The sequence below is a fragment of the Centropristis striata genome, chromosome 16 (genome assembly GCF_030273125.1).
Source record: "Centropristis striata isolate RG_2023a ecotype Rhode Island chromosome 16, C.striata_1.0, whole genome shotgun sequence".
Classification (NCBI taxonomy): Eukaryota; Metazoa; Chordata; class Actinopteri; order Perciformes; family Serranidae; genus Centropristis; species Centropristis striata.
In genome coordinates this window covers 29,650,365-29,677,475 of record NC_081532.1, presented here as the reverse complement: position 1 = coordinate 29,677,475, position 27,111 = coordinate 29,650,365, and the positions used below count along the sequence as shown (strand labels likewise).

The following is a 27,111-nucleotide window of genomic DNA, read 5'->3' as shown; positions in this document are numbered from 1 at the left end:
CATAACACATTAGATACTATAATTACTGATTGATTTAAAGCACAGGAGCAGTTTATCTGGAGGCTAGACTCTTTATTTCCATAGCCTGGAAGTCATGTAGTACTGTCAAACAACACAAAAAGGAGGACATTTCTTTTATATTCACACATATTTTCCTGAAAAGGCTGAGCAATAATGAATGAAGTGACTGAAAAGATATCATATACTACATTAGATGTTTTTCTTTCAATAAAAAGTACACTTGCTTAAATAGAATATTGAAACTTTTTTTTTGTTTATTTAAATTTGTGTGTTGTGGCTTAACACCACATGGTGAAATGTGACTAATAATCTGCCTAGTGATGGTCCCCTCAATAATCATTGCAGACATACAGTGGATATCTGATAAGCATAATCACTTTGGCCTTATAGGGTATTTTTTTGTAAAAGAACATCACCTATTACCATATATAGTATGGTAGCAATGTTTATGCAATTCACTCACTGATGCTCATGGTCAGTGAGGACTTCTAACTTGTAATAAATGACAAAATGTGGCTGAAATATTAAGAAAACTTAATAGCATCAAAATGTCATTAAATGCACCTATATCATGGAATCATGGAAGCAGGTTACTGTATATTTATCAGAATACTGAGTGTGAAAATAATGTATATTCTATAAATGTTGTATCCATTACATATACTTCTATATGTGAGCAAAGGTAACAGCAGGATGTGGCTGATTTTCATAATTAACGGGTGAAAACAAAAGTGTGTGAGTTCTCTGACCTAATTTTCAAATAATTGTAACAGCTTCATCCAACCATGATAACTTATGACAAATGAGAATTTCTAATTTAACACCAAAAGAGAAATGCAGAAAATTCACAGCATGACTGAGGAAATCAAATATATAAACCGATAACTGAAACGTGTTAATGTGTATCTGATGTTTGCCTTTATTTAAATGAGCCTCTTTGCAAATAACATTACTCTAGGAGAAACTCACAGCAGACAATCAAAATAAAACAAGGCGACTTGGGTTTGCTTATTATCCATCACCCTCCACTATTCTTCCTCCTCTGACTGTCCCCCCTCTCTAGACTCCAGCAGGGCTTTCATCCGGGAGGGATTGGCTGCTCAGGCCTCCTCTGATTATAGGAGGGTTGCTTGCTTGTTTGTTTATGTGTGTGTGTGTGTGTGTGTGTGTGTGTGTGTGTGTGTGTGTGTGTGTGTGTGTGTGTGTGTGTGTGTGTGTGTGTGTGAGTGTGCCTTTAGGAGCACCGGAGCAGATTGTGCTCTATGGCTGTGCTCTTTATTTCCCGGCCACCACAGCTGGAGCAATCATCACAACATCTGCCACTCAAAGGCAAACATAACGTTGACCACCTCCAGGCTGCGGGCGATTTCTTCCAGGATGCAGTGCTGCTGCCACAGCTGGTTCAACTTCCTGTAGCGCTCTGGGCAAAGGTGCAGTGGATTGCCCCTTCTGGAAATTAAAAGACAGAAGGCCTGACTTATTGAGGGGACTTTCCATATACACAGAAGCAGTACTATTCAGATTAGGGATGGGTGTTTGGAAGAAACCTGCCAACTTGAGCATCTACAACGTCAACAATAAATCAATCGATGAATCTCTATGTTTTTATACATAGTCAAGTATGTATAAAAACAGACGCTTTTATTTTGAAAGGACGAAAAGAGACTTCACGTCGATTGTAAAACTAACTCAACTGAGATGATACTGTAAAGATAACGTCAAGGAGTTCAATGTTTATGTTTTAGCCCCGAAGAGGCATGAGGTTAGTTTCCACAGTAATCTTGCATATTTAAGTGTGTTTTGTGTTTATATAAGTTTAGGATAAAAATTAAACCTAGTATTTCATGCTAACAAGGTTTGATACAGTAAGCTAGTTTTGCTCAAATTAATACTCTTGTATTTCTGTGTGTTTTATAATTGTTATTGCAATCTTCAGTTTGCAAACTGTAGGTTTATCCAGCTTAATTCTCAGCTAACTGGCTTACTGACATACGGCCACAGAACTGAACGCTCGGCCGAGTTTCATGGTTCAGTGAGAACTGATACGCAGTCAGAGATAAAATTAAAATTAAAAAATATGCAGATCGATTAAAAATTCCACGTGATGGACCAAATTCTTAACAACAATAAATCGATCATTGATGAATTATTACCATCCCTAATTCAGATCATTCATAGTTGTAGCTGCTTTATGTCAAATAAAAGCAAAGTCTCAAACAAGGAGTTTTTAACAGGCTATGACAATTTAACACTGATGTCTCTAGAGTACTGACTATTCCTATAGCAGCTGTATCACTCACTGTCTGCGGCTGGTGGAGGTTTTTATGTAGTAGCAGCTAATTGCCCGTAGGAGGTAATCTCGACATACATTTGCAATTCTAAGCAGAAGCTAAAACAGTTCAGCACATGGAAGAAGCCATGATTCTTACCCAAGATGGGGATCAGTCTCCCCATAATCGTCCAGGTAAGGAGCAGGGTAGGTGCTTCCTCGTGTCTTACTGGCCATCAGTACAATTTCACACTCTCTTATTCTGTCAACATGAAAGCAAGATAGAATTTCAGATAGATTTTCAGAGCTGAAAAAGAATTCTTCTCATCTCTATGGTGCTTAGAATTCACCCACCTGAGGAACATGCCCACTCCAGCACCACAGGTAGCAGCGTGGGCGGTGCAAGCTCCCACATCCTCTCCATCCAGCTGGCTGAGACAGCAGGAGCTCTGAGAGCACAGCATGGCCCCACAGAACAGGCACAGGGTCGGATGCTTCCTGTCATCATCTGTAGACTTGGGGCATCTGAGAAAAGTGCAGAGGAGACAAGCAGGTTAAATCTCTCTTCCTTTCCACTGTAAGGAGCTGGTTAAAGTTAAAGTTCTCACTGAAAATGGCTGGCTTGATTGAGGAGAGCACTGTAATCCTCAGGAAGGTCAATCAAACGGTTCCTTCTTCTTGGGTATCTGGAGAAAAAAGGAAAAGTATTAGGTGATGTGTTTTTGCAAAGTAAAGTGTGTCTGACAGAATTAAAGGCCTGAGTCTACCTGACTGTCTGGCTTTTGCCTTTTAGGGCTTTGGTAACAGCTGGGCTCCCACACCACCTAAGAAAGAAAAAGAAAATGTCATAAAACTGCTCATCTCTCCAGTAAATATGAAAAATCATTGATCAAATAGACCGACCCTGCCTCGGTGTTTACCACCTACCTCTGCAGCAGCGGAGTAACAGCGTCTCTGTGCTCCTGGAAGAGCTGGAACAGGTTGGAGGGTAGTGCCAAGAAGCTACATAGCGCCTCCATCTGTCCTTGAGAGGTAACTGCAATGACCCAAAATACCAGCTTGAATCCATAAAATCATCATATGGAGTAAGTTTTAATGATATAACTCCCCCTCTATCCTCCCTCCCTCTCCCCCTCAACCTCTATCTACTCTATTCTACTCTGTTGGTCTGTCCTGTACAACGACATCTATTGCACATCTGTCTGTCCTGGGAGGGGGATCCCTCCTCCGTCGCTCTCTCTGAGGTTTCTTCTTGTTTTTTCCCTGTTAAAAAGGGTTTGGTTTTTTTTAGAAGTTTTTCCCTGGCCAATGTGAGGGTCAATGGACAGAGGGTGTCGTACGCTGTGCTGTCTGTAAAACCCTTTGAGGCAAATCTGTGGTTTGTGGTTCTTGGTTATGTAAATAAAATTGAATTGATTTGAATACTTCGCCTACCAGCAGTACTAGAAAGCTCCTCTGGAGGATGTACTCCTGTAAGGCAATTGAAAAAAAGAGCAGCACAGCGCAGGAAAGGTTCGATTCCTCTCTTCACTCTTTCTGCCACAGAGCTGCCGGACACGTCTGGAATAAGCCTGATTCGGCAAAACACAAAACAAACTGTCAGACAAGCTGGAAGCAGTCCACAAAGTTTACTTCTACTAAAAGGGAACATGTTTACATTACAAACAGGCGTGGGGTCGATTCCTATTTCCACACACTCCAACCCCTGAAGGACTGCCTAAGCAATGGCCAAGGTAAATAACTGTTTGTTTCAGGAGCTGCTGTTTAAAGTCTGAATGAATAAAAGTAACAAATATAAATCCCGCATTCAGCATCAGGTCTGATATGAGCAAGGGTATTATTTCTAATTGCATGGTAGAGGAATGGTCACACTGAGCTTACAAATAAAATAATACTGGAGATTTAAATCAATACTTTGTGGTAGAAAACAGGCCATTTGCCACCAGGAAGCTTACATTTTCAGAGACTTAATTTCAGCAACAGCATGAAAGATACTACCACTGAGATGATCATGTCTCAAAGATAGAACTGCAACTAACGATCATTTTCATTATCAATTTAATCTGCTGCTTATTTTCTGAATATATTGTTTGGTCTATAAAAGGTCAGAAAATAGTGAAAAATGTCCATCCCAGTTTTCTCCAATCTGTAAACTTCTTGTTTTATCAATTCAAAACCAAAAAGCATTCAGTTAAATATGATATAAAACAGAAAAAAGAAGGACATATCCATAATTGAGAGGTTGAAACCTGCATTTTCTGCCATTGTTTCTATGAAAGTTACTTCAATGATGTATTGATTATTAAAATAGTTGCAGATTAATTACAGCTGTACTCAAAGTAGAAGAAACTTCTGCTAGGGCTCCATAAAAACACTGTAAGAATGACATCCATACACACAAGCAGACTCTGAATGGACCTTGGATACATGGATACATTCTGAGCTTACTAGTGTGATTGCAATCATTTTGACTCATATTTGTATTGTCACATTTGTATATTAGTATAAAAAAGGAATCAGAAGACATGACCTTTTTCATTTAGTTAATATTCAGTTCATGAGATGAGCTAAAAATGCATGATTATACAGCCAGGAGATCTCTTCCCTGCCATGCTTTTCGTAGTTTTTAATGGTTGTTGCTGCGTGTTGCTGTATGCACTCCTGACATTTGTAACAGAAATTGTTGAATTATCATTCAGTAGGGAGGCAGAGTCTTCCTCATTAACCTTTACCACTCTTTTAATAAAGGATGACTGACAAAAAAAACATTATGAGCAATTCAATTAATTGACAGACCTCATAAATATACAAATGTCAAAAAAATGAAAATCCTGCTCATGTATTTTGCCTGAGAAATACTAGGATGGTACTTGTACCTTTCAGTGTGTTGTGCCACTGTAGCATACAGCTCTGATGCTGCTCTCGTCTCCTCCGTCTCCTCTCCTGCTACCGCGGGGAAATCTAAAGATAAAAAAGACTCCATTATTTAATAATCCTTATTATTGTACCAGCATTCTGAGGTAGTTCAGCAAATGACCCAGTATGTTTAGTTTTGCTGTTTGTACCTGTAGAGGAAAGGAGGACCTGCAGCATGTGGGCCATGGTGACCAGATGCAGGATGTGCAGGTGGTTGTAAGCAGCACTGACAGCAGACGGCTGCAAGTCTACAGCCTCCTCCTGATACAGCGAGGGGACAGACAACACCAGCCCCACCTGACCAATCACACAAGAACACACACCATTACACACTCCACATCATACATATTGGACTATTCAGATATTTATATTATCTTCTAGGCTCCTGCCCCCTCCTCTCTGCTCTGTGAAAACAGCCTACATTGGTGGAAAGTAACTAAGTACATTTATTCAAGTACTGTACTTAGGTACAATTTTGAGGTACTAGTACTTTACTTGTGTATTTCCATTTTATGTAACTTTATACTTCTACTCCACTACATTTACAGGCAAATATTGTACTTTTTACTCCACCACATTTAGCTGACAGCTTTAGTTACTTTACAGGTCAAGATTTAACCTTAAAAAAGTGATCAATTAAAAATGATTAAGCATGTTTATAAATTAAACCACATTAAAGTTAAATGAGCCCTTGAGAAAATCAAAATACTGCTTACATAAATACATCAATTAAAATAATAATAATCTAATTATATTTTTTGGGAATATATAAAAAAAACAATCTGAGTGGGTCCATTCTGCATAACGAGTACATTTTACTTTTGATACTTTAAGTACATTTTGATGCTGATACTTTTGTACTTTTACTTCAGTAAGTTTTGAATGCAGGACTTTTACTTATAGTGGAGTAATTTCACAGTGTTTTATTAGTACTTTTACTTAAGTAAGAGATCTGAATACTTCTTCCACCACTGCAGCCTACAGTGTAGTTAAGTTTCCCTGGATTTTTGTCACATGACTGCAGGCCTTTCAGTTGCGTAAATGAGCAAATAATGTTATTCTGAGTTTCTTTTACAGGATCTGGTTGGTGCAAATGGTTTATTTTTAAGAAATGTGTATTTGGATGGTATAATTGGTTGAGAATTTTTACATCATCATCATGTTAAATTATGACAGTATAAATGCATCATTATCAACTAAATTGACCAATTATCAATAGTCATATTTATCAACTGTGACTCAACAGAACTTGTTGAAATACGTGTTGCAATAAGAAAAGTTGGAGACCATCATTCTCCACAGAGTCGTGTCCTTTAGGTGAAACCTACCAGAAGATGGAAGAAGTCCACCTCCAGAAGAGAAGGGGTGTTCTTTCTGCCCAGGCCTGGTAGCAACACTGGGGAAAGAAGTCCCAGTTATGACCCCAAGACAAATGGACAACTAGACACAGTTACAGTACATTTATAAATGAAAGAAAGTTGTACAATTACATCCAGAAAATATGTCTTGTGAAATGTCCACATACCCCCCAACATGTTGTTAAAGTGCCTTTGAATGACAGCCTGGTAGCTCTTGAGTCTCTGTGCTGCTGCAAACTGAACGATTGCTTTCAGACCTGCGAGCTAAAATAGAGAAGCATTAAAAAATGATGTCTGAGCAAACCCAAACCATTAGATATCACATGCATTATGTGACAGCTATCAACTATTAATGTGACATCCAACCTGTCTGTTTTGTAACGATCCAACGAGTGGCTTGCCCTCTTCCTGCAATATGTTTTCTATGAAAAAAAACAACATATTTTGAGAATTGCCAAAAGATAAAAAAGGGACAGAAAAACATGTCTTATAACTCTGACACCTACCTATGGCCTGAATCGTGAAGGCACATGTATTCCAAGCCATAAGGGGCACACGTGGGCACAGCTCATTGGGCGCTGTCTGCAGTCCCACCCTGTGGACTGTGGTGGCACAAACAACCAGCATCTCCACTATGCTGTCGGAGAATTTCCTCCTAAAAACAACCAACACAGGAGAATTCAAACTGCTGTGCTATTGAAACTATAAGAACATTGAAGGAGCAGACAGTTTCACTCACGGTTCTTGTACTCCGTAGCTCAAAATGGATCTAAAGTCTGGCTGGCCCTCTCCACACAGCCCCGCGTCCCCATCGACACTGCTGCCTTCTGTGTTGCAATCTGCATGTGAGACAGAGAAAATCTTCAGTTTTATCACGGTACATCACCACCAGAGCGTCACACTTTACAAACTAACATTTGATAGCACTCATAAGTTATTACTGAAGCCATAGAAGCCACTGTCAGAAAACAGGTGCATTCAAAGACAGGCAGTTTGTGAAGATGTTATGCTGCTAATACAAAATGTTCTGCAGCTGCTTTACAGTCCATCAAAAATAGCTAATAGCTCATTATGGCTTTTATTATGAAGCAGCTGCAGTGCTATGGTCACATTAAGAGATTTGAATGCTGTTTGACATATTAGTATGCCGTCAAGTCAGATGATGCTCCACATTTATATTTGGACATTTTGTGCAGAGTTTTCCCTAAAATGCTGCAGGAATGAGTCCTAATGCCCAGAAAAAACTTTTTGCATTTCCGGCACTCAAAGTCAACAGGTTTTTGAATGGGTTTTTTTGTTACATGCCTGAAATAAGGCCTGTGGTTAACACAAGTTTTAAAGATTTTCACACTTTGTACAACAACATAAAGATACATCATACATCTTACCGTTGTCCTGAGTGACTGACTTGAGTCCTTTAATCCTGGCAGAGATGATCTGGATCCAGCGAGGCAGGGTCAAATGCTGTCCAATTATCTCTGCATTTTCACTGTACACAGGAAACAAATATTTTAAGAATTTCTATGCACTTGTACAACCATCTATCCATTGCAGATGGGCCAGAGCAAGGTTGACTGGACTTACTAGTTAAACGTTAGTGGTTCAAATGGGATGAGAGGGACAACGGTGTTGCACAGAGACTTGCACAGGGGACACAAGTACTCCCCATTCTCCAGGTCGATGATCAGCTCAGCATGGAGCCGGTTCCTGGTCATATTCTGAACAGCCTCAAAATACCTGGAAAATACAGAGAATTACACCAAAGTGGCAAATAAATTGTCAGTTGTGCTTTCAAGTGGACCACACACACACACACACACACACAAGATGAGCACTAGCAAAATAATATTAAGCTATTCTGATTTTGTAATAACTCACTTCTGCCAACATGTGGCATGCATCACATGTCCACAGCTGCCTGTGTGGGTCCCAACTGCCAGATCAGGAGACATGAATAGGGGGTATAATGTCCCCGTTCCTTTAGGGGATAAACACAATGCACATATGAGTCAGATGTGTTACATTCTAATGACTCCCTGGTCAAATTACAGCTGTTGTCATTGAAATGATGTGATTAATGAATAGAGACTGACCATCTGCCTTAATGGTTGGTATCTTTCCTCTGCACTGTGTGAGCACTGTGGACCTCTGGACACACGCAGTCAGCACCATGGCTGGAGCCTGGGCCACAACTTCCTGTTCTTCCTGACAAAGAATACAGGTGAGCACTTCCCTCTCAGCCGGAGAGGAGCCTCGATGGGGCCCGATGGCTATGCACAGCTCCCTATGCTCCATGGCAGAGCTAGAGGAAGAAACACCCGCCAACCGGTTAAATATGGTTTAGATCTTGGGTTTAAGCCAGCTAAACACCCATGGATTGCTTTCTGACAGGTCCTCCTCACCTCTCAGCAGACTGGACAGGCTCTCCCTGTGTCCCACTCTCTGGCATGTTGTCATACAACATCTTGTTTGACTCGATGAAGTTTTTCTGCATTGCCGACATCTGGGCCATAATCTTCTGCCGGTGGAGTTTGGCTGCCTCTGCCTTTCTTTTGCGCTCAGCTTTCTCTTTGTCCTGAGCACTCTAGAATAATAACACGTCAGACAGTAAAACTTCTAAACTAATGAGCAGTTTAGTTTTTTCTTTTATTTCATGACTGACAGCTACACTGTGTTTGGTAGCTTGAACTTAGATCCCGTTGGGAAATAGGATGGCTGGGAGGTTGTGTCATGCAAAGACAGAGATGTAAAAGGTGCCTTTTAATTTTAATAATTGTACAGTTGGTATTTTGGTACTTGTCTATGTTATATCTAAATTTATTGAGCTCCAAATTACACTTTTATTGAGGGAGACATTGACATAAAACTCTCTGAAAATATCTGCACTCATTCAACTGTAAATCTTCTAGTTAACTGCCCAGAGCCCTCTTTGTATAAAGCCCTGTTGCTCACACTCACTGTGGCAGCATAGAACTTAACCTACTCACCCCAACAATTACAACAAAAGTTATAGGGAAACCTTTGTATTTTTTTCAACAGGACCATATTTTCTTATGTTTTGTGTCCAAGTGACTGATGGGGAGACTTTTTCTTGCTTGAGAAAAACAGCAAAAAGAACGGATGTGAGCCTGTCATTGTCATAAATAAGTACTTCTAGTGGACGTTTACTGATGGTATGCAATTGCACCAATATTGGTGAACACAGCAGGCTGTTTTAAGGCTGCAGCTACAGTGCTCTCGCTCAATACTGGACAAATTCCAGGTAAAAAAATACCAAGGTTAAAAGTTTTGTTTCGAGTCAAGTCAACTGTATTGGTAAATGCAATTCTTTTTAATTCATTATTGATTGTCTCTTTACCTCCTCTGGCTTGGTTGTGTCCACGCTCATGGAGGCTGTTGGACTCGACTTCTCTCTAAGGCACTTCACAATCTCAAACATCTAGCAGAAAAACAGATCAAATATAAAATGGTGAAGGTAACTGGAAAATAAATAAATCAGTCTACAAAAATGATAGAAACTGTTATGTGAAAAAAAATTGAAAAAGTGAATAGCTCACCTGTAGAACCCATTTGACCATGTCTTTTTGAGCTTCAAGGGAAGGAACAGCCTTAATTTTGGACAACAGAAGAAACACTGACTTCCCGTGCTCTGAGCCAATTCCTGGAAGGACAGAAAAGACATTTATTGCACCAAATCAGTTTATCGTTTTGAGAACTATGATGTACAAAAAAGTGAGTGCTGAAAAACATCAGAGAAAACAATCAATTTTCACTCACTGCGGGCCTTGAGGCTGAAATCGAAGGTCACTTCCTCCTCAGTGCTATCTTCAAGCTGCATTTTCTCTTCAAGCAGTGCCTGACCTATTAAGTGCAGGGCCTGTGTGGTAAATTAATGCATCATGTTACTGCACGTGGTGTGAGAAATAAAAGGCAAAGGCCAAACAAGGCTAACCATGTAAAGGTAAAAACATGCTTAATGTGTACCCTCTGGATCATGGCTTCTGTCCAGTGAGTGGCCCGGTCCTCTGCAGCCCTCTGCAGGACGCGTCTCAGGACGTGGATGATTATGTCGCAGCAGAGCACACGCACTATGCTGGAGAAAGCCGGGCAGAAGGGTGGGGGGACCGGAGGACGCAGAGCTGAGAACACAGGGAGGGTTAGTGGAGCTGAAACATACAGTATATATTGTCTAAGAAGCCTGTGCAGAGCAAATACATGAATCACCTTTGTCGTTGCCTTCCTGAGTCCTCCTCTTCTTCTGTGACTCTTCTGCCTGCAAATGGTAAAATAATGACAAATATTCCACAAAATTTGTGTCAATTCAATGTAAAGCTGGTATGGAAACATTGCATTACCTTGCTATGCTGTGATCTTGAATAATGGTAGAAGAAAGGGTTGAATTCTGCCAGACGATCTTTTTTCACTTCATACATTCCGTGCCCTGAAACCCCTGGTTTCCTTAAAACAGAAACAGAACAGAGAGATTACACCCACCCTGAAATGACTCTGAATAAAACTCATAAGCTGTTTCACCGTCTTTACATACTTGAAAGTGGCAACTTTGGTAATAACAGTCTCCAGGCCTGTTTCATGGCTCTCCTACAAAGAAAACATTTCAACTGATTATTCCCTTGTAAAAAACGAATAAATGAACTCTATACCTTAGACAGTGTGTGTTGCTTACGTTCTCTGGCAGACCTTTGACCAGGCTACTATGAGCCATGGGTTCAATGCACAGCAGGTGGATAACCTCCCTCATTGTCACGTCCTCTTTAGTCACTTGACTGATCCCGGGGACGTATCGCTCACCTGTAAATCACAACACTGGTCAGACACAAAAGCATGGTTTATCTCCAAAAAACGAATGTCTTAAGTTTGATGAGCAAAATGTGAGACTGTACCAACGATGACGATGATGAGGTACAGCATCTCTTCTGTCAAGCGGTTCCACTGTATCAGTTCATCCTGTAATAAATTGTGTTGCATTTCATTACTAAATAAAGCGTTTGGCGGCACAACAACTTGTTTTCTGAATGATTATTGAGGCAGTGCTTACCTGGTCTTTGCTTGAACAACTTCCATTAAAATAATCAAAGAGCTCAAATCTCAACAAGATCAGCATGAGGAAGTGGTTGGCATCCATTTTGGAAGCAGCTATCTGTAAACAATTTTTGGGGAAGGTCATATATCAACACATTGTGTATATATAGTCATGGAAAAAATATTGGACCACCCATTGTTTTCTTCAATTTCTTCTTCATTTTGATCACTGATAATGATTTTGGTTATTATAGAGAAAACCATGGAAAATGGCTAGATGTCCAAACAAATATACATTTAGTTGTACCAGGCATTAAAATGAACAAGAAATTGACGAAAGTAAGGGTGGTCTAATCATTTTTTCCATGACTGTTTGTGTATATAAAAAGGTAAAGAGTAAAATTGTCGAGACACGTTCAGTATCTGATTGTCACCAACCTGAAGCATGAGAATGTCCTTATCGTACATCTCATCCCTGCATTTTACATCCTGATAGTAGTAGACCTGATCGTGTGAAACAACAATTAATTTACTTGCCATTTATTAATTGAAGAAAGTGTACCAAATAAAAACAATTCCTTGAACAGAAAAAGAATATAGCATACCTGGCTGACCAAAGAGAGCCCATTTCTCCGCCACATTTCAGCTGAGACCTGTGCAGCCAGCACCACACAGCGCAGAGGATGCTCTGCCAGCTGGGTGTGGTCAAAGCTCTCCTGCAGCAGATGGACACAAACCTTAACTCTCTAAAGGCAGCAACAGACATTAAAGTGGCTGTGCAAAAATTCCATGTTGAGAGCCGTGTGCAAACAATCAATATTTCCTGCAACAGCTATTGGTGCCAACTCCACCACAAATAATCCTAAAAACAGCAACAGTGGGGGTGGAGCTAACAGTGTAAACTGAGGAGGAGGGGGAACATTTTATTTCATGTCACTTACAGGATCATCCAGACGCTCAGCTGCCCCTGTTCTGCACAGCAGCACATACAGGCCTAGGGATCACAATGCAAAGAGCAGTAAGGTCACAGTAACACAAAAATAACACTAAATCACTCAGAGTCTGTAATATTAGTTCTCCTACCAGCCAGCAACCTGGAGATGGGCAGATGTATGCTGACAGGCTCCTGAGACACTTTGTATGGACGAACATTGAGGATGTGCTTGCACATGTAGTAGTCAGTGGCCTCCCGGTGGAAGGGCTGGTTATTGCACTGCATCAGGACTTTGTGGCACTCTTTAAATGCAAGCAGCAGGATCTCGTCCTGAGGGGGCAAACAAGCAATAATTGACCACAGCAATTCACTCCTCTGTAAGTGAATGGACAGTAAGGGGTTACAGTTATTCTATAGTTATGCTATTACAATAGATTCCTCCACAACTCACATCAGAGGAACACCAGTCCTGAAACATTGCAAGGATGTGGCGTAGCTGGATCTGCAGAGAAAAGCCAGCCTCCCATTCTGGCTCGACTGCAATGTGTTGACCAAACTGGCGCTTCACCTCCTCCATCCCCTAATAAGGAAAGTTAAAGTAGGCAAGGATTCATCTAATATCTGGTTTGTCAAGTTATCATAAGCTGATGTAATTGCTGTGTTATTACACACTATCAAAGAATGTCTGTGGGCTGAGATAATTATTACCTGCATGCATCTGAGAAGCCCAAGGAAGACTTTGAATCCCTCCATGAACTCTCTCCGCAGCTCTTCGGTCCAAATTGAGGGTTTACTGATCAGAATATACCTGAGAGACAGAAGTAATGTTTTAGAAAAATGCCAAAAAAAAAGTTAGGAACAGAGAATTTATTGAAGTTGTTGCCTGTTTAATAACCTGAGGTCGTGGAAGATGACCTGGATACGTGCAAACTTGTCGGAGTTGTAGCCAAGGAAGAAGAAGCGATTGTTGTCATCCAGATGTTCACGCAGCAGTTCCATCACTGTACCAACTATCACTATAATGACATTACACTCTTCGATGAGCTGTCTGGCCTAGAAGAGGAACAGGCATGTGAGGACAGAGTTAGTTGTTAAGACACAGATATCTGCAGTCTTCTTAAAGAAGCTCAAATATTAAAGATAATAACATCTACATGTTACCTTAAAAACAAACAACACTTACCAAAGTGGGCACAGTGAATATCTGGACAGACAGAGCAGTGATGGATATACTCCTCTCGTGGTCATCAACTATGAAGTCCTTCTGCAGCTGCTTATAGTGCTGAAAAAGGATGGGGCATGTTTTAATTACAGCATGTAAATGAATTGCAAAAAAAGGAAGACATTCCTTCTGTTTTTACCTTGGTAAACTCAATCGCAAAAAGCCTCTTGAACTCCGTCTCCATCAGCATGCTACAGAAAATCAGTTCATGTACTATCTTGCGAGCTCCTTGAAGAAGTAAGAAAAAAGACCTTAACGTTATTAACATATGGAACCATGGGCAGTTGAGATTAAAGTGAAAATCAAGCTCAGATGTCCTTGCCTTTGTACATTCTGCCATCGTGCAGCATGAGTCTGCTGATGAGGCATGGCTGGTCTCCATCTGTGTCGGACTCTAGTGCCACCTGACAGAAGGCCTGCCTGAAGCCCACTGCACAACACACACAGAAGACCCCAGTCACATCACATGTACGGACAACTGAGGACTAACAATGTGGATACAATTTCAAAAAAAAAAAAAGCTGCACAATCAATACATAAAGCTGTGAAGTTTGACAGTTGACAAAGATTGCAGTGACCTGAGTAACCAATAATTTTTTGGAACCAGGGGCCGAGGCGCAGAACAAAAGTTTGATGAGCCATTACTGCTGCGTGAAGGATCTCCACCCGGAGTGGCTGCAGGGAAATGTGCTCGGAGTTGGACTGCAACACAGCAATGAATGAGTAAGAGCTTGTTAAGAAATGCAACACTGGAAAGTAATATTTTAAGGTTCAAGACTAAGCGTGATTCTAAATTCCTGGTGTAGAGTCAGTGGTTGGTGTTTACCCTGATGAGATCTTTTGCTTGCTGGCAGGTACGAAGGGTTCCTCTCTTTACTGCCCGCCGACCCTGTGCAACAGTTGATAATTACATAATCTGCAATGGGTATGATGAGTCCAACTACGGAACCTGATTCAAATCAGCTTCCCTTTTATATGACAGTATTATAAAACGAAATATAATTAAAAATACCTCCTTGTCAATAAGTGCTGTGTGTGTCTGTGCCTCGGCCTGATCACAGTTAACAGAACGCTGCAGGGTGTAGATCACATGGTCGTACGAGTGGTGCTCATCATTGTACAGCACACAGTAGTATGCATTGTCTTTTGTCCTGCATGGATTGAGACATACACAATCAAAATTAAGTAGTGTGCTTTGCATCTTGATTTGAATATTTGCATGTGATTTGACAGGCCGCACCGAGGCTGGAGTTCAGCTGATAGGTCGAAGCTCTCCTCCCACACCAAGAAATCTGTGACGTAGTGCAGAAGTATCCGGAACAGCTTCTCAGCTCGCTCGTATATCTCCGGCTCCAACACACACTCATCCTGCACACAAGGACACAGGACCAGAAACACTATTAGGAGGTCTCTTACTCGGAAAGAAACATATAATTTGTGATGATTAACAGTTAAACACGGATGCATGACATTGGAAAAATCATTGCAATACTTTTTGTCTTTTAATATGCAGGAATTTTCACCTCTAAGGGGGTCCATGGGCATGGGAGTTTAGTACATTTTATAGTTTAATGCATCAATCTGGTGTACTGTAATAGCGAGCAGAGTCCCTCACCAACCAAGTTAAATCCCCAGGCAGAGTCTGTGGACCCCATGTAAACATATTACGTGACGGCCAAACTAGATCGTAGGTAATGGGAACAGTGGATTAGTCATTGAAGTTGACAATCATTCAAGTTTCTTTTTGTATCAAGCAGCAAAAAAAGTTGTAGCAGGAAGTGTTTAAGTTTAATTGTCTAATTTAACATTGCACATCCTGCGATTTGACTTTGAAACCATAAACTGTGCAGCATTAATGTTAGTGATGTCAACACTGAACTTGTGAGTGATTCTTATGACTATGTTGCTACAAGTGAAATAATTATTCCAAGATCAAGGCAGAAAATGTTGCAGGATCTGAAGATAATCTGACACCGACTTGATTTTAATTTATCATAATAACTTTTACTAATTCCCCATTTCCTGTGTTCCCAACAGTGACTCAATACTATGACAGGGAACTGGTCTAAATATTTTGTTTAATAAAGAGCTAAACGGGCAGCTGCCCCAGTGAGGTTCATATCAAATCCCTTGAGAGCAAACATTCCACACAGCAGCTAAGTATTTCATACAAATGTCTGACATTTAACACACAAACCAAACAAAACATACAAGGAGTCTGTGTATTTACACCAGTCTCTACGTCACACTACTGTGTGAGAACAGGCACAGGAATCCAAACAAAAGGAGGTCTGAAACAGCATGATGGGGTTTTCATGTTTTTCATACGTGGAGATGTGTTCATGGTCATGTGATGTGTCACTGCCTGTTAAGCACAGGTTCAGATCTGGTGTAGAAAACACAAAGCAGACTGCCAGACTGGTGCCAGTGATGTCTCTGTTAATAGGAGCACCTGCTGTTTACGGAAAAAAGGCACCGAGGCCATCAAGCTGCTCAAAGCCCCGAAACAAGAGAAAAGCCCAAACACTGTGATCAGCAAAGAAAGGCCTGACAAACAACTGCTGAACAGTACAATCAATCATCAAAATGTGTCCCAGCAGCAGATTGGTAGGAGAAGCTGTAAACTGAATACATCCCTTCACAGTTCAGCGGGATTTAAGTAACCGTGGAAAAGGCTGCTTTCAACCAGTCGCCCCGACAACAGTTTTCCACCAACACTAAATCAGCCTCCCAATCTCTTAACCTAGTTATAAATTTTCTCAGTTGGTGCAGGTCAACAAAGTGCTTTTCTTTCCCGTTTCCGGATGCAAAGACACAGCCAAGAGAGCAGCATCCAGGACTAAGATGGGAAAATAAGCATTCTGGGGTTCACTGACACAGAATGGGACAAGTACGCCCCTCCCACGTCCCTCTTTCCGTTCTATTATATAACTCACCGTTACCATGGCAGTGGCTGCCCCTGGGTCGTGTTTGGAGCAACAGGGGCCAATCTTCCAGGCCTCTACATCCCCACAATCACAGAAGCCCCCGCCTGATGACGCGTGCATCTGGGAAAAAATGTACATACTGTGTATCACTATGGGAGAGTAATGGGTACACACAACAACAGTAATTAAGTTGTTCTGCTTTAACTGTGGGAATGCATTATTATAGCCAAAGGGAAGCAGCTGACTGTGACTGATCAACAAATAAATAGAAAGTTAATCAGGATTTCGTTAAAAATGGAAACATTTACCAACCTTGTAACGGTGGGTTTTGTGCACGCTATCCTGGAAGCAGTCCATGCACAGGACACAGGTGGGATCTATTGCACAATCTCTGCAAGGAGTTGAGCGGATTGTTATATGACTGAGCAAATAAAAACAAAAGACATGCCACTGTAGTGACTGTACAAACTGAAGTGGATGAAAATCTTTCCTGCAGCGACCAACCTTATTTAACTTATTTAAATGTTTCAATATTTACAGTGCAACTTAATGAGGACATGAACTGTAGTTTAGATGTATCGATATTGATTCACTGTCTGCCTGCATATTATATTGAGTATAGTTTCACAGGATTTATCTCATGGCAAACACATCCCTTTGTGTATTACATCTACCCATTTCCCATTTTCCTTTATTGTCATTTTAATAAGACACTTGAGTTTGTTTAGTTATGTACACACAGATAAAACTTTGGGGTGTCACGATTCTCCAAATCCATGATTCGATTACACTCTCAATTTTAAGCTTATGATTGGATTACATTTTTTATTTAAACTGGGTTTTTTTTTTTAAGCATTGAAAACTACTGTGCCATTGTTAAACTATGAATTCATTATTACTAAAGATGAGAAGGTCATTAGTTTGTCATTCACATTTTCTTTAAAAACATACATACTATATGGTATCATGTGTTTTTTTTTAACCCAGTTTTGTTTTTTTTTTGGAATGTGCCATATAGTAAAAATGACAATCTTACTTAATCTCATTTTGACTTTGATTTAGAATTGAAATTGTGACACCATTAATAAAACAGTATTGGAATCCTTCAGTTATTTTAAAGTTACTCATCATTGTTATGTGAAAGTGGTGAGTAACTAAAGGGTTATATTGTATTTGGCAAGTTAACAATTATTTGTTGTCCTAGGGTAAACTATACTCCTTATTAAGATAAAGTACTCTATGCATCTATGAGCTATCTAAGATAAGGTTCTGTGCAGCATTCATTAGGAATACCTACTGGGAACACCTACTGGGATACAGATAATGCCAGATTGTGCAGGGGTGTAGCAATAATTTCTTAAATAAGACACATGCTGAAATAAAACTTATATTACATATTTGGGAGGGAAATTAAGATAATCTACCACATAAACTGATGCACAAATCTATTTGAGTGTGACAGTATTTCACATTATTCAGAGTCTACTCACGGACCGCCACATACCGAAACCTGAGGGAGGCTACTAATTAACTATTCATTTTAAACACTTAGTCTAAATACTGTGGGGTTGTCGTATGATTAGATCATTGCAGAACTAAAACTAACTGAGGCCAAACTACTCCTTCTAATAGCACTTAATGATGACAAAAAATCTCCACGTACAGTAGGGTTTAATCCCAGTGATTTTCTTGAATACACAGCTAAACTATTCCCCATTAAATACAATAACATGTTAAATTAATAACACAAATTAATTGAGTTTTAGGCATAAATCAAATAGGCTGTATGTACTTTAGTTGCATGTGAAGTTTACCTTGCGATAATTTTAAAATTAGATTAGATTAGTTTAGTTTATTTGTCATTGCATATTGCTACACAACGAAATTAAGATGACATCAATCACTCACTTAGCAGCGTAAGAAAGGAAGATAAAAAGAAACTGAGTCAGCACCAACAAATAAATAGATGTGGAGTAAACTGTAAGTAATGTAACTTAACATAGTTTGCATTCTTTTGCCTTCATAACTATGAATACTACCACACTGTACACTGAAGCAGTCAGGTGTGTGAAGCCATATGTTTATGCACATTTCTCCATTTAGCATTTAGTGTTGCTTGAAATATGACAGTGTGTTTTAACTATAGCTGAAGTTATATCTTAAAAGCAAGTCAACTTCTCAAGTGCGTTTCTGCTCCCAGGACAGAAAATTTTGTATTTTTGGGACAAGTTTTAACCCCTGATATACACATATTGCTGTCATTGAATTTTGTGGCTTTATATTTCATCCAGTAATCCCAGATATCCTACTTCTGCAAACATTTTTTCATACCTACATTTCATTCCTTAATGTCATAAACTATCAAAACATTTATTTTCGAGATATCATCCAGTACATAGGATACCTACTTATATCTAGTATTTTATTATATCTATTATTATTATTATTGCTGTTATAATATATCTATTACAGAAGATCAGAGGATGTTTTCGGACCTGCAGGAGTAGACAGTCTCTCCCTCTTTGAAGACACGTCCACAGAGCTGGGAGGAGCTGCTGCCCTGCTTGAGCTTCTCCAGACCCTCCTCAGGATCCTCTCCAAACAGGAAGCACTCCAGAGGGTGAAGGAGTCGGCTCTGCATCAGCTCCTCTTCCTCCTGAGGGCTGGACTCCTTCTTCAAGCAGAAGATCTGTGGCACCTGCTCCTTCAGGTAGCGGAACAGCTCCGCCCTGCTGTCTGTAGCCTCCAGCCATTCCTGCAAGACAGCAGGGAAGGGCATGACTTGTTTTGCGCAATGACTCACAACCATATTTAGAATTTATTGTTTTAAATTATGGAGATGAAAACTTCTGCGATAAAGGCAGGCATATGTTGTTTTGTATTAATTGCTGATGCTGCCACTAAGCACAGCTTTGACCTTGTTTTTATCTCTTTGAAACTGGAAGTGGGGAAAGATGCACCACAAACTTCCTGTATTTACTGGCAGCTTGATGAAACACACCATGTACACAGGGTAGTTTGGACAATTTGATGACATATACAGGATATATGAAGCAAGCATTACTTATATTGGTAATATCTACGTATATTATATTGTACAGTATGTTAGAGCATGAGTCAAAAAGAGTGTCACTTTGGATTCCATTAATAAAATGTCTATTCACTGAAATGGACTGGAAAGTGATCTTTGATAATTCAGTTTTTTTTTAGGTCTTCAGTTAGAAGTTGTAAATGACACATGGACTTATTTACAGGTGCATCTCAATAAATTAGAATATCATGGAAAATTCCATTTACAGTAGTTCAAGTCAAATAGCCCCAACCAAGTATTGACTGAATATTTTCAGAGGCCAACATTTCCATATTATAAATACTTAAAAAATGGTGTTTTGTGAAATTCAATTTTTTTTGAGACACTGAATTGGAGGTGTTCATTAAATGCAAGCCATAATCCTTATACTTAGAAGAAATTAAATAAATTAAAGACATGAACTGTTTCATTCTGTGTGTAATTGATCTATATAATGTCTTATTTCAACTTTTTGAATTGAATTACTGACATAAATAAACTTTTCTATGATATTCTAATTTATTGAGCTGCACCTGTACATATAAAAGGGTAAAACAAGTAGACCTAGAAAATGATTTCTTCCTTCTTTGAACACCCTGAGGAAAATGTACACTGGAACATGAAGGCGTTTTACAAAGGCCATCTAAGGTTAAAATGGTTAGGTGGAAAAAGTGATCGTGTATTTTTTTTAACAGCATTCATACTGGCAGAAATTGGATGTATTTGCATACTGCATATTGTAGGTACAGACTCGAGTTGCAATAGATACCACATCATTTTCATATTTTATAGTAGGTTAACCAGGCTACAGCTGCTATAAAGACTGCTTGTCATTTGTGTTTTGTTGGTTGTAGATTTAACAGCAATTGTAAAGCAGTAAATATAAACTATAATAAAATCATATCCAAGTAGGCCAGTTTAACGTTCACGGTATGAACAACGTCTTGGACAGCAGCTTATAACAGACAAAACGTTGCAGCGGTTCGACATCGGTTACCAGTCGGGACTTTGGTGCATTAAAATGTATAAACTCATGGAAAACTTATGTTGAGGCGCTTTGGACAAAGCGGCCACCAAAGTACCACAGGAAGGATGGAGATTAACACACTGTCATGTTTCCCCGAAGGTGTTGTGTACTGTAACAAGTCTTAACTGGAAAACCAGCAACATACACTCACTGTTGTTGAGCAATAAATACTGCAACCTCTGGAGAGACATTTTAACCATTAAGGCTGCTAGCACATGAGCTAACCACGAATGCTAGCCTGGTAAGTAGATGCCCTTTACCTGCACCGTCAAGCTCTTTGTCACAAAGAAACTAACATGTTATACTTTCGTGGCTAGTCCCCGAGTCTCGCTAACCACTGACAGCTATAATAGCTGTTTATAAATCATACCTTGCTGAGCTCCAGTCCGTCTGGGGATTTCTCACCCTCCGCCATATTCCATTTGCCGTAAAGGAGGAGGCGTCACTAGGAGACTGTCCCACTTGTAATTAAAACCTTTTACGACGTTATTAGACCATAATTAGAACAGTCGGACATATTCAGATGTAGTTAAGCACATAAATCATAGGACATATACAGGATAATTGAAAATGGCCCGTTTTTTATATGTAATGTCTGCCTCTTGTTACAAGCATTTTGTAAACAAAAAATCTTCTAGACTAGCCCTCTGGTGGTAGCCTCGAAGTACTCCTTTCATGATTAGACAATTATTACATGACGTCTATGGTTATGTTTTGAATCCACCTCCAATATTGTTTTCAAATGTTGTGATATTAGGGACGGAAATGAAATGATCAGAGACACTTTTTGGAACAATATCTCTAGGTATAGTAGTTACATATCGCTTTGTTTCCCACAGGGGCGGTGATTTTAATAATGTACTGCCTGGAATAAATGAATAAAAATGTCAATGGAGATTTGAATGTGCCGTGTCGGCGCCAGGCCACCAGGGGGCGCTGCTCCTTATTGGCCTTACTCTCCGCGATGATGAATGCAGCGGGGCTTGAGGTCAGAGTTGAATGTTTGACAGAAAGCTGAATATGGATTCCATATTTCATGAGAAAGTAAGTTTAAACGTTTAACTTTAAATATTAAGCCCCAAGTAAAATCGTTCTGTTCATTGGGAAAGCCTCGGACCTTCTGGTGGCGATTTGTTTACCGGCGCTTTCCGGCCGGTGTGGAGAGATTTGTGCTGGTTTGCGAGTATTGTTGTCCAGACAGCTAACATGCTAACTGCACCTGCTAGCCAGAGATTGTGGAAAGTTTTTCTTTGGCTAGGAGTGACAAGGCGAAAAGCTTCTCAACACCCGAAAGCATTTTATTTTTGTTAAGTTACGAAGCGAACTTGCTTAACATGGATATTTTTTCTTATATAGGATTATTAAGTAGTTGTGTTTGTTGTTTACGTAAGCTAGCTTTATATAGCTTCACTGGTGTGTGACTGTGACCGTAGAGACAGACCAAATCCATAATATTCTAGCATTAATCATAAGTTATTCCATGTTCATTACGCTAACAAAGTTGTCAAGAAAGTATTCCATCGTGCTGTCATGTCAGAAGTGTCATTTGCGCCGGTGTCTCTTTAATAACTGATCCTTTTATTTGTAGCAAGAGGGCTCTCTTTGCGCCCAACACTGCCTCAACAACCTCCTGCAGGGTGAGTATTTCACTCCTGTGGATCTGTCCTCGATTGCTCATCAGCTTGATGAAGAGGAGAGAATGAGGATGGCTGAGGGAGGTATGGCCAGTGAGGAGTATAGGACCTTCTTACAGGTGAGCGGGCAGAAGTTAAAGCCTATTTATACATGCTATAACAAACAGTTTCTAATTTTTATCTTCTCTGATTGTGTTTCTAGCAACCATCTGGGAACATGGATGACAGTGGGTTCTTTTCAATACAAGTGAGATATTTGTTTTTTTATTATAACTTAATAACAGATCAGTAACCACTATAAATCATGAATATTAATTCCTGTTTCTGTCATCTAATTCCTGTAGGTAATTAGCAATGCACTGAGAGTGTGGGGCTTGGAGTTAATCCTCTTCAACAGCCGGGAGTACCAGAGCCTGATGATTAATCCAATGTAAAGTTTTAAAGACTTAACCTGTAATCACACAACTACTACACAATTTAAATGGATGGTGACAGGTATTCCTATTTTATGTTTCAGAAATGAGAAAGCCTTCATTTGCAACTACAAGGAGCACTGGTTTACTATACGTAAACTTGGACAACAGGTATGAGGCACTAGTCATCAGTAACCATGTTAATACAGCTTGATTTACTAAAAGTAAAACACTGTTTTGTTTTCATTGCAGTGGTTTAACTTGAATTCCTTGTTGACTGGACCAGAGTTGATATCAGACACATATCTAGCGCTTTTCCTTGCACAGTTACAACAAGAAGGTATTGTAAAATTGCCATTTTTGAACTTTTTTTAGTTGTTGGAATGCAGAAACAATTATAAAAGTTGAATTTGTGCAGGTTATTCCATATTTGTGATACGAGGAAACCTCCCTGAGTGTGAAGCAGAGCAGATTCTTGGGATCATGAGGGTGCAGCAGCGACAGAGACCAAAGCTCATTGGAGAGGATGAAGCCCAGACAAGTGCCGGGTACGTACTGTATGTGTAGACAATACAATACGGAGAAGAAAAGTCTAAAAAATAAACAAAGAATTTTACTTACTTTAAGTAACTGATTACATTTTTCACGGTGAGCAGCAGGTCAGCAGCTCTGAGCCAGTCAGAGATGGGCTTTGTTGTGGACGATGAGGTTGTGGATGAAGATGAAGAGCTAAAGAAAGCTCTGGCACTCAGCAGACAGGACATCGATGTGGAAGATGAAGAAGCTGATCTTCGCAGGGCCATACAGCTTAGCATGCAAGGTAAAGGATGATTTGCCCGGTTTTAAGATATGATATTTTAGTTTGTTTTAGTTTGGTTGGTTTCCTTATCCAGATAAGTTACAGTGTATTGACTGTTTTTAATCATTAAATCTGTGGTTTTCATAATCTCACAATTCTTCATAGACTGCACTATTAATTAGGCTTTTTTTATTGATCATATCATGAGTCCATACGTTTTCGGCCTTAATTACACAAACTGTGCTCCAGATTGACAATAATAACGTTGTTTTAAGCATACAGTATGTTTACTATAATTTTAGCATTTTGTGTTTTAATATCACTACTGAAATTTTGGCCACTGTTTTTGTAATATTCTAGGAGCAGTTATGAGCAACAAGTCCTCAGAGTCTGAAAAGGGAAATGTGAAATCAGGTCACCAGGCAGCAGGGAGTTCTGCAGGAGGACAAAGAGAAGGCCAGAATGATGCGCTCACGGCCGAGGAACTGAGGAAGAGGAGACAAGCCTACTTCGATCGGTGGGTTTAACTGCATCATGCCTGGTGACTACTGTACAGGCGCTGGACACTATATTGTAAACCTGTATTAGTAATTCAGCTCAGTAGTCCTCAATAAGCCCTGTGTTAATTAAATAGTATAAATGCATCCTCATTGAAACATACTGTTGAAAGATACAGTTTTTATAACAGCTGTTGATGTAAACATTATTGTGAGTCAGGTTTTTAAATATTATAATTAATAATTTCATAATTATTTTCATTGTGTACAACTAGTCCACTAGTCATCTACTATTAACTACTAGTCAGAACTGTTCAAAAAAGACAATTTCGTTTATTTTTATGTTTATACTCATACTACATAGTGTGACATGTCACAATAAATTTTTTATTGTTACCTAGTTACTAATGGTGACCACAACTATTGTGAAAAACTTGACAACGAGAAAAAGTCAGCAGTCATTAAAGGCCTAGTGTCCACCTCTTTGAGTGAACGTAAAATGAACGCATGGATTTTGATACAAATTCTCTGTGTTGATTTCTTAGGCAGCAGCAACAAGCTCAGCCGAACATTCCTCAACAACCAGACACAAAATCAACAAGTGGCTCAGGTTAGTAATTCTGATATTTAACATAAATATATGGTGCAGACTAATTAAATTGATCTAAAAGCCTATGCAAGAAAGACTTGAAATATTACTAACCTAAGCCCTCTCCACTCTTCCAGGATCAGTAAACACTGGATCTGAAGAGGACCAACAACAAAAGCCCAGCCAGTGAAGGCGTGCAGAGTTTGCCTGTGTTGTTTACCAGCTGCCTGGATTGGCAATCCCCATACAGGGGTAGCTTTGCTCCTTCCTCTAACCTTTTGCACATGCGAACATAAGGACAGTCAGAAGGCTGTTTCCCCTGGATAGTTCGCAGACAGGCTATAGAGAGGAGAACAACGACAAAGAAAAGGCACAAGTTGGTTCAGTCTAACTTTGTGAGAGACTGATGCTGGGAAAAGGGTGACCACAGAACTCATGATGCAGTTAATCCAAGTTTGCAATTGCCTTTTTACCATGGCGCCTTCTATTTCTATTGTACACTGTTTTTTATTCTTGTTTTTTCTCTGGAAGAGATGCAAAGGAATCTTCTCATACAGACGGTGTGTTTACTTGTTGGGGTGTTGGAAACGTACAGAGATGGTTGTTCAGTGAAAGCCACAGGAGACCAATGTTAAGACCACCGATTATAGTTTGTTAGATAATGACAGAACCCCCTACCTAATAACGGACTTAAGTTTTATAGGACTTAAGATGTGATTCCTACACCCGTCCCACCAGAACACCAGTGTAGTTTTGACATCATTTCTTGTACTGAAATATCTTTTAGCCAGCAGCACTAACATTTTTTCCTGACTTCAACAATCATTTTACTTCATGATGAACTCCTAAGGTATTTAGACAACAACATATTGTTGATGTTGTGGATTTGTTATTACCCTTAAGTGATTAAGTAGGCATAATGAAATATAAGGTTACACAGCTCGCAAGCACTTCTTTTAAGGGTGTTTGTCCATTTTGGATGGACAGTGAAAGAAATAATTCTATCAAGCTATTGCTCTGAGTCTAAGATGCTTTTGACTGATGCATATTTTTCATATCTTGTCCAAAATAAGTTGATATGTAACGAGGAACAAAAAAAGCAATCTGTAAGCATCATGAAACCGCAGCTGATAGATAAATACATAGATTATTTCTCCAGCACAGCATACTCACACAAAACCAAACAAAGTCTGACATGTCCATCTGTTGTTATTCCTCATCAGTGTTCATCATGAGCTGTTATTATAAAGAAAATATAGTTTAAATTGTCATTCTCCCTTTGATGTAATCCCACAAACAGTTGATAGTTTTACCCTGAAACTTTTTTAATTGCACTGATTTGACTTACCCTGTATTCCAGTTATCCTTAGAGCAATGGCGTACACACTAGCTGTACAAATATTCGTTAATTTGCACTGAGGTTGCCTTGGGGTAAAGCTGTGGAAACCATTGGCTCATTGATGACTTTGGAAATATCAGTAAAATAGTGAGAATGAAGGGAGACTGCTATTTAACCTCATAATTTGTATAATTTAAAAATCCAAAGATAGAACAAAATAACAATGTGTCACCATGCATACACCTTGAGTTTGCTGCGTTGTTTTAAAGGTGCACTGTGTGGGATCTATTAGCAGATATGGAATATATAGTGTATATCACCTGAAAGTAAGAAGCATTATGTTTTTGTTAGATTATATTGAGCCCTTGATATCTACATAGGGAGTAGGTCCTCTTTCACTGAGTCCAACGTGTTTCTACAGTTGCCCAGAACAGACTGTGTCAGAGACTGTAGAGCTGTCATTTTGCAATTTAATGCTACCTTGATGCCCCCCCAAGCCTCTAGCATGTGCTGGTGTTGGTTGCAATCTACAATCTCACCACTAGATGCCACTAAATCCTACACACTGAACCTTTATTACAACAAACTCTTCTCTTGGTTTTGTATTTCTATAAAGCCAAAATCATGTTAATAGACCACGTTACAGCATTAAGACTTTTATGTTTGTTTACAGTTTTTGTGTTTTCTGGAACCAGTGAGCGTTCAGCATGGGTATATCTCGATGCCTCCACAAGAGTATTTGATGTCATGCAAAGTTTGACTTCTCGTGCTGGATGACTTCCAAGAAAATGTCATTCTTGTTTTTTCATTTCCTCTGGATCTGTTAGGCTTTTTTTAAATTCATAATGCACTTGCAAAATAGTATAAATGTTGGTATTTGGGTGTTTAGCATTGCATTGTTTCACTCACTACATTCTTACAATAAGTATACATCATTTTCTTTATATTCCACTTGTTACCATAGCACATTCTTTCATTTAATGTATTAGTTCTTGTTCCGGGATTAAAGTGACATTCACTCCTCCTGAAGTTTCTCATGTGTCAGTTTTTGCAACA

At 39.5% G+C, this 27,111-nt stretch overlaps 2 protein-coding genes across 4 annotated transcripts; one reads left to right on the top strand and one right to left on the bottom strand.

Moving 5' to 3' along the window:
- Positions 1 to 338: 338 nt before the first annotated feature.
- On the bottom strand, positions 339 to 21,416 carry ubr1 (ubiquitin protein ligase E3 component n-recognin 1). 2 transcript variants are annotated; one of them, XM_059352857.1, is made up of 47 exons: positions 21,155 to 21,416; positions 19,183 to 19,442; positions 17,000 to 17,078; positions 16,697 to 16,807; positions 15,001 to 15,128; positions 14,773 to 14,911; positions 14,587 to 14,649; positions 14,339 to 14,462; positions 14,083 to 14,190; positions 13,900 to 13,988; positions 13,722 to 13,820; positions 13,434 to 13,591; positions 13,247 to 13,346; positions 12,990 to 13,118; positions 12,688 to 12,868; positions 12,546 to 12,598; positions 12,210 to 12,320; positions 12,043 to 12,108; positions 11,621 to 11,722; positions 11,466 to 11,529; positions 11,249 to 11,373; positions 11,111 to 11,163; positions 10,920 to 11,022; positions 10,789 to 10,837; positions 10,549 to 10,703; positions 10,342 to 10,441; positions 10,122 to 10,225; positions 9,923 to 10,003; positions 8,967 to 9,148; positions 8,658 to 8,866; positions 8,443 to 8,542; positions 8,149 to 8,301; positions 7,953 to 8,053; positions 7,304 to 7,403; positions 7,071 to 7,219; positions 6,931 to 6,986; positions 6,732 to 6,828; positions 6,535 to 6,602; positions 5,356 to 5,503; positions 5,167 to 5,251; positions 3,725 to 3,861; positions 3,218 to 3,326; positions 3,058 to 3,114; positions 2,899 to 2,976; positions 2,645 to 2,815; positions 2,451 to 2,552; positions 339 to 1,470 (listed from the first exon to the last, which is right to left on the bottom strand). In XM_059352857.1, exons 1-47 carry the CDS (start codon positions 21,197 to 21,199, stop codon positions 1,329 to 1,331), a joined length of 5,223 nt encoding a protein of 1,740 aa, XP_059208840.1. In that variant the 5' UTR covers positions 21,200 to 21,416; the 3' UTR covers positions 339 to 1,328. The 2 variants fall into 2 exon arrangements, with proteins under 2 accessions (XP_059208840.1, XP_059208841.1); XM_059352858.1 differs by having other exon boundaries at positions 16,703 to 16,807.
- A 273-nt stretch (positions 21,417 to 21,689) lies between these two features.
- atxn3 (ataxin 3) lies at positions 21,690 to 26,490 on the top strand. 2 transcript variants are annotated; one of them, XM_059352860.1, is made up of 11 exons: positions 21,690 to 21,828; positions 22,373 to 22,537; positions 22,621 to 22,665; positions 22,763 to 22,848; positions 22,936 to 23,002; positions 23,084 to 23,171; positions 23,250 to 23,379; positions 23,488 to 23,651; positions 23,991 to 24,147; positions 24,673 to 24,737; positions 24,854 to 26,490. In XM_059352860.1, exons 1-11 carry the CDS (start codon positions 21,784 to 21,786, stop codon positions 24,904 to 24,906), a joined length of 1,065 nt encoding a protein of 354 aa, XP_059208843.1. In that variant the 5' UTR covers positions 21,690 to 21,783; the 3' UTR covers positions 24,907 to 26,490. The 2 variants fall into 2 exon arrangements, with proteins under 2 accessions (XP_059208843.1, XP_059208844.1); XM_059352861.1 differs by lacking the exon at positions 21,690 to 21,828 and adding an exon at positions 21,887 to 22,090.
- The last annotated feature ends 621 nt before the right edge of the window (positions 26,491 to 27,111 follow it).

What these genes read in the sequence shown, in the direction of transcription:
- ubr1 (XM_059352857.1), bottom strand. Translation starts at nt 21,199, where the DNA reads ATGGCGGAGGGTGAGAAATCCCCAGACGGACTGGAGCTCAGCAAG. An exon ending in CCTGTCCAGTCTGCTGAGAG is followed by an intron (nt 8,867 to 8,966) that starts GTGAGGAGGACC and finishes TTCTTCCTCTAG; the next exon opens with CTCTGCCATGGAGCATAGGG. An exon ending in CTTTAACAACATGTTGGGGG is followed by an intron (nt 6,603 to 6,731) that starts GTATGTGGACAT and finishes TTCTTTCCCCAG; the next exon opens with TGTTGCTACCAGGCCTGGGC.
- atxn3 (XM_059352860.1), top strand. Translation starts at nt 21,784, where the DNA reads ATGTTTGACAGAAAGCTGAATATGGATTCCATATTTCATGAGAAA. An exon ending in AGCCTGATGATTAATCCAAT is followed by an intron (nt 22,849 to 22,935) that starts GTAAAGTTTTAA and finishes TTTATGTTTCAG; the next exon opens with AAATGAGAAAGCCTTCATTT. An exon ending in TACGTAAACTTGGACAACAG is followed by an intron (nt 23,003 to 23,083) that starts GTATGAGGCACT and finishes TTTTCATTGCAG; the next exon opens with TGGTTTAACTTGAATTCCTT.